Source organism: Pyrus communis, chromosome 10 (assembly GCF_963583255.1).
Source record: "Pyrus communis chromosome 10, drPyrComm1.1, whole genome shotgun sequence".
Taxonomy (NCBI): Eukaryota; Viridiplantae; Streptophyta; class Magnoliopsida; order Rosales; family Rosaceae; genus Pyrus; species Pyrus communis.
The window spans coordinates 9,391,338-9,407,545 of NC_084812.1; the positions used below are offsets into that span (position 1 = coordinate 9,391,338).

General features: G+C 35.0%; 1 protein-coding gene across 1 annotated transcript; it reads right to left on the reverse strand.

Moving 5' to 3' along the window:
* Positions 1–734: 734 nt before the first annotated feature.
* Positions 735–1,064, reverse strand: LOC137747814 (STS14 protein-like). Its single transcript, XM_068487955.1, has one exon. It carries the CDS (start codon positions 1,062–1,064, stop codon positions 735–737), a length of 330 nt encoding a protein of 109 aa, XP_068344056.1.
* Between the last annotated feature and the right edge of the window lie 15,144 nt (positions 1,065–16,208).

The window sequence follows — 16,208 nt, forward strand, 5'->3', positions numbered from 1 at the left end:
GATTATGTATTAAAAAAAATTAAAACAATGCTAGAATTTTCTCTTTTATAAGCTTTAATGTAAGTAATATAAGGAACTAAAGCTACATCTTAAAAAAATACGCCACTACTTGAAAGAAATCATAATTTTTGAGTTCTTCAAATCTCTTTGAGTCATGAAGACTTGAAGGTGAGTTTAATTGCGACAAGACTTGGTCTTAAATAAATTGATAGCCCAAAGCACTAAAAGATTTTTTTTTTTTTTTTTTTTGGTGTGTGGAAAAAAAATACGTTTTATTAAATATGAAAAGGTCCAAATATAAAGGTTAGTGCAAAAATTGTTAGCACTACTTTAGGTACTTAGTGATTAGATAAACTTGAGGCATAATTAATTGCTTTCAATTTGTATCCATATCTCACGTCTGCCTTCAAGCTTTAGGAGATGGCATAATTTGACAAACCTGAAGGCATATGCATGGATGAAACTTACGACCTCTCTCCCAATTGTCAATTGCGATGCATTATTATTCTTTACTTTCTAATTAATCAACGTCTCTTGGCTAATAGCTAGTAGGGACTCTCCCCTTCAAAGTTTCCCGGAGGATTATAAAAACAAACAGTAACACTCTTCTGCTCCTTGACACACGTGGCTTCAGCACACCTCAACTCCAAGGACTTTATCCACCCTACCTGCGTGTACGAACGACACTCATGATTTGGTGCGCACGAACTATTGTCGTGGTCGTAGTACTGCTTCTACTCCACCCAGTTTTCCACCGCCATGCGGGTCATCGCCGTCCGCGTCCTGACAGTTGTCCAAAACTGGTTGAAGCCATACTTGGTGTCGGAGCAAGTCAAACTTTCGGGGTCTGCTGCTAGGTCGCAGCGGTTATTGTCTCTTTGGTGGATGACCACTCGGGTAGCGGCTGTTGCTAAGGACTCGCTCCACTTTAAAGGGCCGACACCGACGGGCGCTCTTGCTAGGTTGTGGGCTTCGACGTAGTCTATGGCGGTAGCTGAAGTGGCGCCATGGGCTGAGCTGCATATGTCTAGTGCTACTACTACAACCAAGGGAAATTGGGCCATTATTTTTTCTTTATTTTGATGTGCTACATATGATTATTTGATATCAACATCTGTTGCTTGTATAGTGATTTTTTTTTTTGTGAATTGGTGGACGGAATGAAATGAAGTTTGGTTTACCCTTTTTATTTATATGAGTACAAATGGAACCACTTCACAAACACGCTCCAATCCACCTTCAAATGGCCTTTTGCACTTCTCAGGGTGTGAAAGAGTGAGGAGTGTGGAAGGTGAGTTTAGATTTAGGGCTCTTCTCAGTCGTGATCAACATATACATTTTTGTCTAATTAATTTTCGGAAAGGTGTGATGTTATAGTTTCAATTAAATTGGACTAATGCATGTTTGTTGTTTGGTTAACTTGTAACTTTTTTGTATAACAAACCTTATATATAATTGTTTATTCTAGATTTGTTGAATTTGACAACAGTCCGGCTTATTATGCCTTACAAGTATCATTTAGAGCGGCAAGACTTTATAAAATTGACTTGACTCAACTTCAGTCATGGTATATTCATTTTAGCCAAAGATTTAGAAGGAGTATTGATTGTTCATCCAAGAAAGTCAATGATTGAGTTGGTTTATGGTTGAATAGTAAAGTGATTGTTGGTGTAGCATGAATGTACCTAATTGACCAAACGGTACATAAATTTCCCACGTCAATGCACGTGGGCGCGTTGACTTCTATTTGTGGCTAATGGCTTTGAAGTTTGGAGGTCGTCAGCCTCTTTAAACCGTGACCTGAATTTATACCTTCGACCTACAAGACCACATTTTTCGCACCCACGCCTTGTGACAGTGGTGACTTTTAAAGCCTCACCCAGATGCATGAATTTGTATTGCATAAGAGATCAATACATGACGTATAAGAGACGTCGTCTTATTGAGTTAAGATTTGTTCCGATGGTTAGGGTTTGAACGCGAGACAAGTGTTTTTTATTTTAACTCACATTGCATGTTCCAACCTTCCTTCCTTTCTCTAGTACTGATTAGTGTGGACTGGAATATGAAAAAAGTTAAGGTTTCAACTTTTACCATAAAACTAATTGGTTACATGAAGAGTATCTCAACTTACTTTAATTATAAGTAATTTGGTAAAAACTGAGCTTGGAAATTAGGCGACCCCCGTCTTTGGCTAACACAGAGCCGGCCTTGATCGCCAGAGAGACCGGCTTCTGGGATGCAGTGGTAGCAGAAAGTAAATTTGGCCCGGCTGGAGCTCCTTTTCTTCTTTCAAAAACTTTTGAGCATTTGTGCTTGCACTTAAGTGGTGGTGAGCGATAATCACCCTAAACATTACATTCATGTTCATTAAAAAAATATGGTATTATAATGCAAGGCTTTAAGCTCAATCTCTTCCCTAATTACTATTTTAAACTTAAAAGTTTATATGCAATATTGAAATAAAAAGTTCATAAAAGTCGAAGAGTATTCCATACAATATTGAAAAGAAAGAGTATCACAAGGATCTTAATATGGTTCTATCAATATTCATTTCACAATCATAATTTCTTTAGTAACTGCTATGATACTTTTCTGACAATTTGAAATCAGGACTTTTTAAAACATAAATAATACAAGCAATAAGTTATTTTAAACTAGGAAAAGAGAAGTCCATTAAGCTCAAGTGGATAAGAGGAAACACATCCATTTTAGTTAATATATGACAATGACCGCGTTTTTCTTGTCCGATTGTTTTAGTTTTCTTCATTTCACTATGATGGATGTTTTGGGATGGATCCTTTGATGAAAAATAACGCTGTGATGCATGAAAACGTATATACACAAAAGTTGATCAAACAAGTAACAAATCGTAAAATCACAATCACACAAAATACAAATATTTTAACTTGGTTCATTCAAATCGGGCTACCACAAGATGTTGTTCTTTTGTTTCACTACCGAAGTTTCGAGTTATATGATAAGGAAATTAAGACCATTCTTTTCAAAATTTTAGAGTGGAATAAGTAGGGCTAGAAACAGAGTATTAGTCGCATGACAATGACATGAGCTTTTCTTATAAATATTTCATGCGAGCATTACCAAAGCATATATTAAAAGGTGTTCACGTTTCCAACTTTCATACAAGGACCATATGATAGATGTGAAAGCCGGTTAGGTATATGTTGATTGGTGAGCATTTGCTTTTAGTTGCGAGAGTAAATTGTAGCAATAGTTCCTCAACTGTAATCAAATTGGAGCAATGATCCTTCAACTAAAAATTCAATACCATTGGTCCCTCAACTCATCAAAATATGTAGCTATGGTCTTTTTTTATCAACTTCGTCAAAATTTTGTCAAAATAAGTTATATTGGAAGGACCATTGCTAAAATTAAGGTCCCTCAACACGTGTAGCTATGGTTATTTTCGTCAACTTCGTCAGAATTTTGTCAAAATGAGTTATGTTAGAAGGACCATTATTACAATTGGGTTAAAGTTGAGGGACCATGGCTCCAATTGGGGGTTAAAGTTGAGGAACCATTTCTCTATTTGGATTAAAGGTTAGGGACCAATGGTAATTAATTTTTAGTTGAGGGACCATAGCTGTACGTTTTGATGAGATGAGAGACCAATGGTAATGAATTTTTAGTTGAGGGACCATTGCTCCTATTGAGTTAAAGTTAAGGGACCATTGCTACAATTTACACTAGTTGTGAAACCAGGAATTTACAACAATGGAATAAAAAAATAGCTTTTAAAAATCGATTGTACTTTCATTTATAATTGTTCACGACGTGTTCTTATATTTTGAAAACATCGTATCACAACATCATTATCAATAGAATCAAATACATCTTTCGCAATGTATACAACCAAGTTATTGTTCACCATTGATCTCCCATCCTATTACAATTTGGATTCTTCACAATATTCATCACTGAAAAAACTCTTTCAACAAAAACAGTCGCAACAAGTAAAATTAATGTTAATTTGACGAACAAGTACACCAAGGAATATTGTCTATCCCTCTTTTGTCTCCACCAGCTTTTGTTTAAGGCTTCTATTCTTTTCAATCCAAAAAAATCATTATGCAAAAGCATGTAGAAATATAATTTGTTGTACTCCTGCAAATGATGTATGTGGAAATTGATGGCTTTGAGGTTGAAACAATTCCCTCTACAAATAAGATCTTCATACTTGATCTCTAATATTTGGATCATGTTATGATATTCGAAGTTGAAGACTAGGATATTTAGGAAGATTTGCCAGTACGCTATATATGTCACTTTTTATTTGTCATAGAAGGTGAAGGAGTATCTTCTATTGATTTTCTCTTAAAACACCTCTCCATAACTGTTCTAAATAATACAAAGGAAAAAAGAGTCAACATAATACAAATTTGATCAAATTAACAACCATTGACTCAACCAAAACCAAAGGCAATTAAAAAAAACCTAATTCGACACTTCAATCTTCAGTTCTATATCATATTCATATAAAGCCCAAGTTCTAGCCATCTAGATTGAATGATCAGAAATGTTGGAATCCCATTATCCCACGTCAGCCAGAGGGAAAAGACAAAAGCAATTTAAATAGAATTACTTCACTCTAATTAATATTGAGATTTTTTGTGATAAAACCCCACACCTAATGAATTGGGCAAGTGATAAAGTGGGGACAGTATTGGTATTGTTGGAGTGGGCCCTCGACCTGTCGACCTGAAAAATTCTACATGGTATCAGAGCTAGGGGACGGGTTCGTACTGTCACGTGATTGGGTGGGTCCCCTTTGGCCCGAAATATGGGTTAGTCCCGACATGGCTCCACGTATGCCAATGTTACCACGCAATTGGGTGGGTCCTATTTGGTCCTGCGTGTTGGGTGAGCCCCGACTTGGCTCCACGCAGTTGCCGATGATTGGGTGGGTCCCCGTTTGGCCCCACGTGTTGGGTGAGCTCTCACCCAACTTGGCTCCACGTGGTTGCTGATGCGTGGATCTCCACGAGTGACCCATGATGAGTCGATATTATACCATATATTTTACCCTAATCTTAGTATTAATTTATTGGTTATTTTGGTAAAATTTTGTGTTATCACGGTTATGAATTGGCATTGTTGAATTGATATTTTGAACAAAATTGATGACGAGCATATTTTCTCATGACTATGTGATTAATAAGGATTAGTCTTGTTGGCCAATAATAATTATGTTTGGAAACCTTAATACTTATGAACGTATTGATGATTTATTGAACGGGAATGAAAGTACAAATTGTGGTTATGAGTTGTCCATTTATAAAGTGGAATGGTGGAAAAACCATGGATATTCTTTATATATCGAATTATGAGTGTCATAAATAAAAGTATGGAATGGGATTTTGGATTCGTTTAATATAAACGTATTCCAGTTGAGTTTTTATATTCGATGCAAAGAATTGTTGGGGAAGTTTGTAATTACAATTTTGATTAGTTGGTTGTCACAATTATGAATTGTCATTGTTGGATTGGTTATTGTGAACCAAACTGATGACGAACACGTATTCTCGTGGTATAGGATAAATAAGGTTTAGTTTTGTTGGCCATCTGAGTGTAATATATTTAAATTTCTCTCTTGATTGATGAAATGTGAATGATACTCTAGAAGTGCGAGTCGCTCTTTTATTAGATTTGTGGTTGCACTTTGAAGTAATTTAAAAAGAGAAATGAATGAAAGGAAGATGTGAAAAAGGTAAGATTTTAAAATCATCATGAGTAATCTAGTGTAATAGTGGAAACGAATGAAATCATAGAATAAATTTTAATTTAGTTCAAGATTAACATAATTACGGGCATAGTTTTAAATTTCCTTCTATTACCCAGTGGGTGTGGTAATTACTTAGCCACTGATTAGTATGGCTTGCATTTTTTTTATATTTCTTGGTCCCATGATGGTTATGGCCGAGATGTATGATAATTATTTTTTACGTTGAATATGGCAAGACTTTTCTGAGGTTGGATAACGCTAGTGATTGTGAATAGAAAATTTGAGAAAGAATCGTGAGTGAATAATGTTAAATGGTTTGCCAATGGGAATATGAGAATATGAGTGAAAATCACAGTTAACATTCGTTAGTGCTTATTTTGGAGCTGAATCAAATCGTAGATTGAGATTACGATTTTATTCACTACTAAAGGAATGGTGGGAATATTTCTATTTTCTTTTCGTAACTCGGAGGTTGAAATCTCGGGGACGAGATTTATTTTAACCCGGGGGGGGGGGGGGTGTAAATGTAATACCTTGAATACTTAAATATCGTAACTCGGAGGTTGAAATCTCGGGGACGAGATTTATTTTAACCCGGGGGGGGGGGGGTGTAAATGTAATACCTTGAATACTTAAATATATGAAATATATTCATAATTATGAATATGTGGAGAAAATCGAAAATAAATCGATTTACGATTATGAAGATAGAATTGAGAAATTATTATAATTCACGTAATTGTATTATTGAGATTTTATGCTAATTTTCAAGAAATCATATTAATTTATTTGAAATTAGTTCTAAATTAAACTGGTTATGAAGTTTGAAGTTTGGAAGTTAATTATTTAAAATCCGTAGACCATTCGAGGTCACAATTTATATTTTAAAATAGAGCTCGATCTCACGAACGTGTGGACGCAAACTGTTCTTGAAACGGAGTTATAACGAAGAGGTTATTAACTATAGAATTTAAGGATGAAATAGTCATTTTAGCATTAAGAGGGAAGGTTGCAGAAAATCTGGAGCAATAGGAGTGCCACGTGTGTGGTCGTGATTGAAAGGGAAGTAGAGAAAAAGGAGGGGTTGGGACCAATGGGAAGGAAAGGAAAGGAGGGCACGAGAGAAAAGGAAAGGAGAAAATACAGGGGAAACAGGTACCTGTGAAACCGTGACCCGACCCGGATCTAACTCCCAACTTTGACCACCGTTGACGGCGAGGTTAGTGTCAAAATGACCTTTCCCTCAAGGCCAATCGATCCCTCTCCCATCTTAGTCCGAAAATGTAATAAAATTTGGATTGCAAGAGAAACCGTGAGGAGGGGTGCACGGGTTGGCTTCAAATTCACCATGATCTGAAGCTAACTCCACCCATAAACACCACCCATAGTCATACCTCAACCTTATGAACAAAGCCCAGCCATTGGTTGGGGCGGTGGATCACCGGAGGAGTCAAATCAAGAACACGCAAAACAAGTGTTCCAGCCGTTCATGGCCAATTTGAGGGGTTTCCCAGATAAATTGGACTCAGCTGCATGTATAAAGTTTGATCTACTCTTTGAGATCTTCATTTCCAAAAATTTTAAGAATTTTTTAAAAATAGTTGAATTTTCCGACGAGTCGGAGCGACCGACCGCCACTTGCGGTGGCCTGCGCGGCGGCGCGTGGCTAAGACGATGATATTGCTCTTTTTAAGCTAATTACAATGTTCTGAGTCCATATTTATAATATATTTGATGTGAATCAATTGTTTGGACTTAATCTATGAAGTGTTAGTCATTTTAAAATGTGAAGATTATGAAATAGAATTTAGAATGTGAACTACGAATGGCTTGATCCCTGTTTAGGGTACGTAGGCAGTCTAACGAGATGTTAGAAGCAACCATAAAATAAGTGAGATTAAATAATTGAGAATTAATATTTAGATTGAATTTTGACCTAAGAGAAAGAAATTTCTAAATTGGAAGTGAAATTGTAAGTTTCGGTAAATGATTAATTTTTATGAATTACACGTGGGGTGAAGGAAACTATTTGGAGAATGCTACTAATGATAGTGTTTTCAATTGTTAATTTAATGTTATGTTTTGACATTTAAGAAAATATGGATAGCTTGTAAGAATCTAAATCATTGACTTAGGGGAATGTGACTAATGAAAATAAATTAACTATGATTTGAAGTTGGGCCTATCAACAAAATCAATCCTTAAAGAAAAAAAAAATTCAGGGCCGGGGCGTTACAGAGCTGCTCAAGTTCTTCGGGCTTTGATGTAGCATGAGGTCATACATGGTACGTCCTTAGATTGTAGACGTTCCACTGCTTTTCGATATCTTTGTTGTTCATGGTGGTGAGGGTGTAATTACCCTTGCTGCCTACTGTGCTAATCTTGTAAGGACCTTCCTAGATGGGATCCATCTTTTTGGAGCCTTCTCTGCAGGCAGTGAGGAAGGCTTTTCTTAAAACTAAATCTCCGGGTTGGAATTGCTGGATCTTGGCCATTTTGTTGTAACTAGAGATGAGCTGCTGCTGGTAGGTTGCGATGCGGGTAATGGTCTACTTGCGCTTCTCCTTTGCCAGATCTAAGCTTGTGACCATCTCCTTACTGTTTTGCTCAATGCTTGGCAGTAGAGTGCTGATATTTGGCATGATGACATTGGGAGGAATGATTGCTTCTAAACCAAATGCCAAAGAGAAAGAAGTCTCACCGGTTGCTCATCTTTTGGTGGTGCGATATGCCCATAGACATCCAGGGAGTTCGTATGGTCATTTTCCGTTCTTGTCGGTGAGGGATTTCTTGAGGTAGTTAAGGATCATCTTGTTGGATGCTTCGGCCTGCCCATATGCTACTTGATGCCATACTTTTGGAAGAACTTCGCCAAACCTTTGCCCATGAACTGCGGGCCATTGTCAGTGATGATGGATTGAGGAATGCCAAATCGATAAATGATATTCCTTCATATGAAGCGCTCAATGTTCGTCTGAGTCGTGGTTGTCATGGGCTCTACTTCTGCCCATTTGGTGAAGTAATCGGTTGCCACGACCATCATGCCTCTGCCCCTAGTAGCAGGTGGCATTGGCCCTACCAAGTCGATTTCCTACTGCATGAACGGCCAAGGTTGGTACCGGCTTGTAGCGTTGGCAACGGTCGCACTTTTGCACTAACTCCTAGTGTCTTAATGCATGGTAGGCCAGTAGTTGCCTGCGTTAAAAGCTTTCTGTGCTAAGGATTGGCCTCCGGAGTGATTTCCACAAACACCTTGGTGGATTGAGCTTATAACCTTTAGGTCGTTGGGAAACGCTAGGCAATGAAGATGTGGTTCGATGTAGGATCTTTGGACAAGAATGTCGTTCCACATGTAGTAGCGTGTTGCCTTCATTTGGAGCTTTATAGATTCCAACCTTTTCCATAGGGAGTGTCCCATTAACTAGGTAGTCTATAATAGAACTTTGCCAGCTGGGAGTTATAGTAACCTATGACACTTCAGTTGCCAGCTCCACCTCTATACTTGGCTTGTCTAGATACTCCACTGGAATAGAGCGTTTAAGTTGGATTTAAATTGTCTTCCATTTCTTAGTATAAATTAGTGTAAATGAATTACTTGTAAAGTAAACTTTATTTTTTCCCCTTAACAAGAGACTAGTTGGTGGCTGCTCCACTACAATCCATCCTTTTGGGGGAGGAAAAAACTCACAGAGGTACTTCAGCCTCTTTTTGACAACTATCGTGCAATTCACCAAGATCAGAAATCGGACCCAAGATGTTGTGTGAAATACATTTATGTTATATCTAATATTTTCAAAATAATAATTCACTTTTATCGTGAATAACTTAAAAAAAAAAATTATTCATTTGAATCCAATCCAAATTAAGAAAAGACGCCTAACAAGCCACTACTATAATGCAGTCTTCAGGTTCATTTCCATGATTATTTCTTGCTATTTAAATTTTTAAAAGATGACATTATGCATAACTAACTATTACTTTGATGTCAAATATGTACAAACTAATAGGTCGCATAAACTGCATTCATACAAGGCTTTTCAGTCAAAATAGTCTTTAAGATTTGCATAACTCCTCACTTTGATCTTTGAGATTTGAAATCAATAGAAGTAGTCTCTGAGTTTGTCCACCATCAATCATTTTTGTCATTCCATGAAAAATCTCTATTAAATAAGGTTAAAATGACAAAAATATGCTCAATTTTTGTCAAATCATTTGGCTCATTGTTTATTAAATTGAGGGCTTTTTATGTCATTTTGGTCTTTATTTAATGTAATTTTTCATGAAATGACCAAAATAATTGATGGTGAACAAATTCATGGACTACTTCTATTGATTACAAATCTCAGCGATCAAAGTGATAAGTTATGCATATTTCAAAGGTTATTTTATCTAAATAGCCTCCATACTATAATGCAATCCGCATTCTGGTACGGACTTACTATGGAATTCCACTTGAGATGAGCCAAGCGATGATTGCAAAAAATTATAAATTCCACTTGAGAAGTTTCTCAAACCAAAAGGAAGAAGAAAAAGCAACAGATAAAAGGTTTAAATTGAAAAAGCAACACGATGCAGGTAATTGTTAAGCTTTTTCCCCATTTAAATTTTTGCATCAAGAACTTTTAGTTTAGTTTTATTTATTTTTTGAGACTCACTACTCGAGTTAGCAAAAAAAAAAAAAAAAAAAAAACGTAGGTACGAAGCTAATTATAAATTCAGATATTCTAAAATCTAAATTCAAATCTCAAATTAGACTATTTGATTGTGTAGTTAGCAGGTGATTATGTAGTTGAATTATAAGGAGCAAGGCGTGTAAGTTTTTGTCCGTAATCGATGAAGATGTAATACAAATAACGTTACTTCTATAATTGTCTTTCACTTGTCATTTGGTGAAATTGTAATGCAGATAAAAAAATAATAATAATGCATGTACCTTTAAGGTGTAGTGAGAATAAAAAAAAAAAACGTTACATAAATTTCAAAAAATAATAAAATTATTCAGACGTACAAAATTAATATACTTGTTGACACAATAAAAGTGAGTCATACTATTACTGTGATTTCCGAATGTGTTAAAGAGCGTATCAACGAATATATCAATTTGATGTCAAGATAACATCACCTTCACAAAAACCCTACTCATATAGGCATAAGATTATTGTGATCAACAGCTGGATCCAAGGGCTCGACTATCGAACTAATGTAAACCATGTGAATCAAAGAACGTATGGAAAAAGAAAGTGGGGGCCAAAAGTGTTGAAGTTTTGAAGTCGGGAGTGGAGTGAAGCCAAAATAAGTAGCTTCCCAAAGCTAGAAATCATCTTATATCATGCATGCTTAATGGGACTGCTTTGGACTCCTTTGCAACCAAAGCAAGTGTCTCGGAATCTTCTCACCCTCAAACAAACACATAAAAGACAAGCTTTTAGTGGAGGACAGCGATTTGAAAACCCTTCTATACAATCCAAATCGTCCTGTTCCTTGTTCTTCGAGAAGAAGTAACGCACTATTATTAAGTTCTCAACTAGCTAGTTTTCCAGTACGAGTTTTTGCAGACCTGTAGTCCCATGCACTTGAAACTGTGTAGTTTTGAAGGCCTATAACTTGTGGTAATGGGGCACATTCTTTCACGAATAATAGCTATTTGTACTAATAGATGAGGACTTGAGGAGTGCATTATGTCCCACACTTGCAATAGTTGCTATGTGTGATGAGTGTAAATAATAAATATATGCCTGTAAAAGAAAGATATACAAGACGATAATTATTTTGATTTTAATTTTACTTTTTAGATTGGAGATACGAAAAATATATATAAGAGAACAAATACAGAAGAAATAATGAAAACAAAATTTAGAATGTGAAAACAATTTAAAACGATTTTTTTATTTTTAGTTTTCATTTTGTTTTTCTTTCATTCCTTTTTTAGTTCACTCATTTCTCTCACGTCTTTATCCTCTAAAATCAAACGAGCCTTAATTTTTACAGTAGAGTTAAAGTATATATTTTGTATTTGGCCAATAGTTATGTCATGTTTGTGGATGCAAATTTCCACCTTCTCCTTCTTGGACGAAAATGCACTTGCAAAACAATTAACACCTTAGGTCAAGGCCAAGAGACTCACGCGCCCACGATGATTGTGTGTGTGTGTTCGGGGGGGGGGGGGGGGGAGGGGCGCTTTGGCCGAAGAACCTCTAATACCAAAGTTAGAATTTGAGAGAGAAAGTGATTGGAGAATTTTGCAAGAGAATTGGACTTAGGTTTTTGAAAGAAATTGGAGCTATTTATAGGGGTGTGGCCCATATTTGGAGAAAAGGGGTCCGGCCACTTATGCTGGTTTTTTGGTGTAATTGCAAGATATTATGTCAAAATAATATCTTGCAATCAATTAGAAAATTAATTAATTAATTAGGAAATTAATCAATTAATTTAGGTAATTAATCTTAATTTGAATGAATAATTGAGGGTTACCTTGTGGGAAGGATTTGATGAGGATGGATGAAATAGGTTTTGAATAAATACCTATTTTGATCATTTTTTACCTTGATTGAGTCATGATTGTCCACTGCTTGCACGTGGGAGTTTCATTGTGGCTCAAGGGTAATTTTGTCATTTCACCCAAAAGTACAAGTGTTGCCTTCATAATTTTCTTGATTATTTTTTACTTCACAATGTTGTTTAAACTATAGTAGTTAAAGATCGATGATATGTCTGTAATTCAAGCGATTAAGACAATTTACCTCTAAACATGATATCAGAGATCAATATTCAAATTCACGAAATTATTTCATGTGAACAAAACTAAAAGGACTCATATACATAGATAACAAATTCACGTAACATTATCAACTACTAAACTTAAACAAATTCAAATAATTGCCTTGAATCGGTCTTTTGGTGCTCGACTTGAAAATCTATATTTTTGTGTCAAATACAACATGTAGATCATATCTTGCCACATCAAATACACCTAAGGAAGTTTTCCTCGTCATCGATTACCAACTTGTTCGGTTGGTAGAAGGATTCTCAATGGGCAAATCGAGGAAGAACATAAGCACCCATAGCCATATACAGGCATACATATCAGTATATGTCACCTTGACTGGACCAGCTCACGAGAACCTGATGATCAGGACCACTAATTAAACCTTTGATTAATATTGTTATTAGTTTTATTTATTTGATTTTGCTTGAGGACCATTAAGTTAGGTTTTGGATAATGATGATAATTTGTTGGGATTGGTCAATGGTCCCCTGGCAACAAGCTAAGCCTGGTAGAATTATGATGACAATTCAAGCTGTTCCCCATCTTGGGGTCTTCCTTCCCACTTGTGTAGCTTGTGCATGTGTTTTAGTTAAGTAATAAATCAGGATTAATTTTGTATTGACTCAATTGTATGTGAACTTGTCTCCTTTACATTTTACATTGTATATTTAACATCAATCATAATTTCCCCCTCTATGTTTTTTTTTTTTACCATAAGTACAGTGTTGGTGGGCGTGTCACACGTACCATTGTATATTTAACATATCTACTCTATTTCGAGAAGAGCCCTTGTTAACTATTTTTCCTATTTTCTTCAATTTTACCCTCATTTTTTAATACACAATATTGACATGAGGAGGGTAAAATAGTAATTTTGTACCTTGTGACAAAATGACAATCATATCCCTATTTTTCCTATTTTACTCTCACTTTTGATACACAATATTTACATAAAGAGGACAAAAAAAACAGTAATTATGTAATATTAAGATAAAATATGCACTTATTAAGAGAAATTGTCACATCATTATTTTTTCGTACTCTTTTTAAAATTTTAAAAACTAATCACACTCCTTAATAAAAAAATAAAAAATAAAATGAAATTATTTACACACACAGAATGTGTGCTCATCGACTAGCCACTGTTTACTAGTTTCTTTTAGTTAAGGTAATATTATTATAAGTTCTTGCTCGGTTTTGGCAACGGTGTAGTTTTATTAAATTTTGGTTTCAGTTTTTGCAGCTTTAACATATAATTTAATTTTTTTAGCCATTTCAGGACAGTAATGTGTAAAATTTAAATGATCTGTGAAATGAATGACTGAAGTTGAAAAAAAATATAAAATTAACAATTTTTTACATTAATTTAGTGATTATAACATTTTAAATACTGAGCGCTACGTGAATTGAAGTCACACCTATAAATTAATCAAAGTAAGTAAGACATCATAATATTTGCAACTTGTATAATTGCAAGGCTTATTAGTCGAAATGCCCCCCTAAAACTGCTGTTGAGTCTCAGTTTACCCTCTGAAATTAGTTTTGTCTCACTGTGCCCCTAAAACTGATATTTTCAACTCTTTTGTCTCACTTTACCCACTTCAACTCTTTTAGACATTTCATTTTTTACACATTTATTTACTTCTAGCCTACACACTAAACAAGTCTCAAATTTATTTTTGAAACTCTAATTCAAACCCATAAATTTTGGACATCTTCAAAAATAAATTATTTAGTCAATAGAAAATTTTTGAGCAACAAAATCATTGTATCAACCAAAATAAGGGTTACATTTTGTTCGTAGAGTCATTTCACTTGCAAGACATCCATGTATTGGCTCGAAACTTTGCAACTGAAAAAATATTCATTACAACAAAATCATTATATCATTAAGCTATCATATCCAAAATACTTCCCAAACCGAAAAAAAAAAAAATCATTTAAAGCAAATGTGCACAATTTGAAACAAAAAAATTCACATTGTTGAATTCATGGGTTTGAATTAGAGTTTCAAAAATAAAATTGAGACTTTTGTAGTGTGTAGGCTAGAAGTAAATAAACATGTAAAGAATGTAATGTCTAAAATACCCTTAAATTTAACAGTCCATTAATGGAAGTGGGTAAAGTGAGACAAAAAAGTTAAAAATGTCAATTTTAGATGGCAAAGTGAGACAAAACCAGTTTCATAGGCTTAACTCAGACTCAATGACATAATTTAGGGACTAATAAGCCTAATTGCAAACCTTACGTATACCTACACCAGAGGAAGCCAAGAAATTTCAACCCATTCCTTTCGTGTTCAAGGAAACTTAGCAAAGCCTACGAGATCCAAATGGAATAAGCACATCGCAACAGCTGTATCCCTGTACTAACGTACAAAACATCCCATGTAAAAATGGCAGCTCTCCCTCTCTCTACTTCTGCTTAACTTCTCTGCCTTTATTACCATACTCACACGCAGACACAACGCTCACTGTCGTGGCCAACTCTTCTGATAAGCTGCTCAACAAAAATCTTACAATTATATATACTAGCATATGGGCACACGCAAAATGTGTGAGAAAATTTTTTATTTTTGTTTTTGAAATAGAAGGAGAGAGGAAGAGAATGTGGCAGTTAGAAGTTTTTTTTTTTTTTTAATTAGAGATATGTTAGAATTACATATAGGTGAGGTTTTGAAAAAAAACAAAAACAGAAAAATTTAGTTGTGTGAAATTACATTTCTGCCCCATATTTCTTATTTATATTTTGTTTTAATTAGTGTTAAATTGGTAATTTTATAATATTTTAATTGACACTGAATGTTTTATTAATTAGTAGAGATATAGACACATCATGGTGTTATTACAGATCCAAACAATATGGCAAACAAAAAACACACCCCACGAAAGAGGCCAAGAGATAATAATAACGATACCCATGACATATCAGTGTCTGGCTGTACTATATTCATCATCATGCAGGCATGGTTTTTGGACGTTCTAGACATGCCAATGTTGTAAGTATATATACCGTTCACAATCTTTACTACTATTTTTTAACGTTTTACATCAACATCTTATATGTTAGTCAGTTTAATACGTTATATCGTACTATATTCAACATGATGCATCCATAGTGTTTGGATGTTGTACACATGGCAATGTGAGTAATTTACTGTTCACACTCTTTAATATCATTTTCTACCGTTTATCATCAACATCTCATATGTCAGTCGGTTTAACACATTATATCGTAGGTTTGACATTGTCAAAAACTAAAATTTAAGCTTTTTACTAGTCCAAACTCTTAGGAGGGCACGATGAACAACGCATAGTGACTTTTCAGGGTTTGCCAGCGTCTTTGCAGATAATATTCTCTTGTCATGCAATCTAACACATTATGTTAGATTGTCAATCTGAAACGATCAAAACATGAACAAAAGGTATACAACGTAGTATGCGCCCGGCTAATGACCTTTTAGGGTTGTCAACATGTTTCAAATACAAGTATATAATTATTCTCTTGCCACGCAACCTAACATGTTATATTTTTAAACAATCAATCTTACCAAACCGAGATATGTTCTTATCCTCTAAATTTCTTTTTGATCAATCAAAAGAAAAGTGTGATAAAACCCTCATACATTGCATGATCATTAATTATAATGACGACGTGCTAGTTCTACTACCACAGCTGTAAAGAATTTTCGTTCCTTCA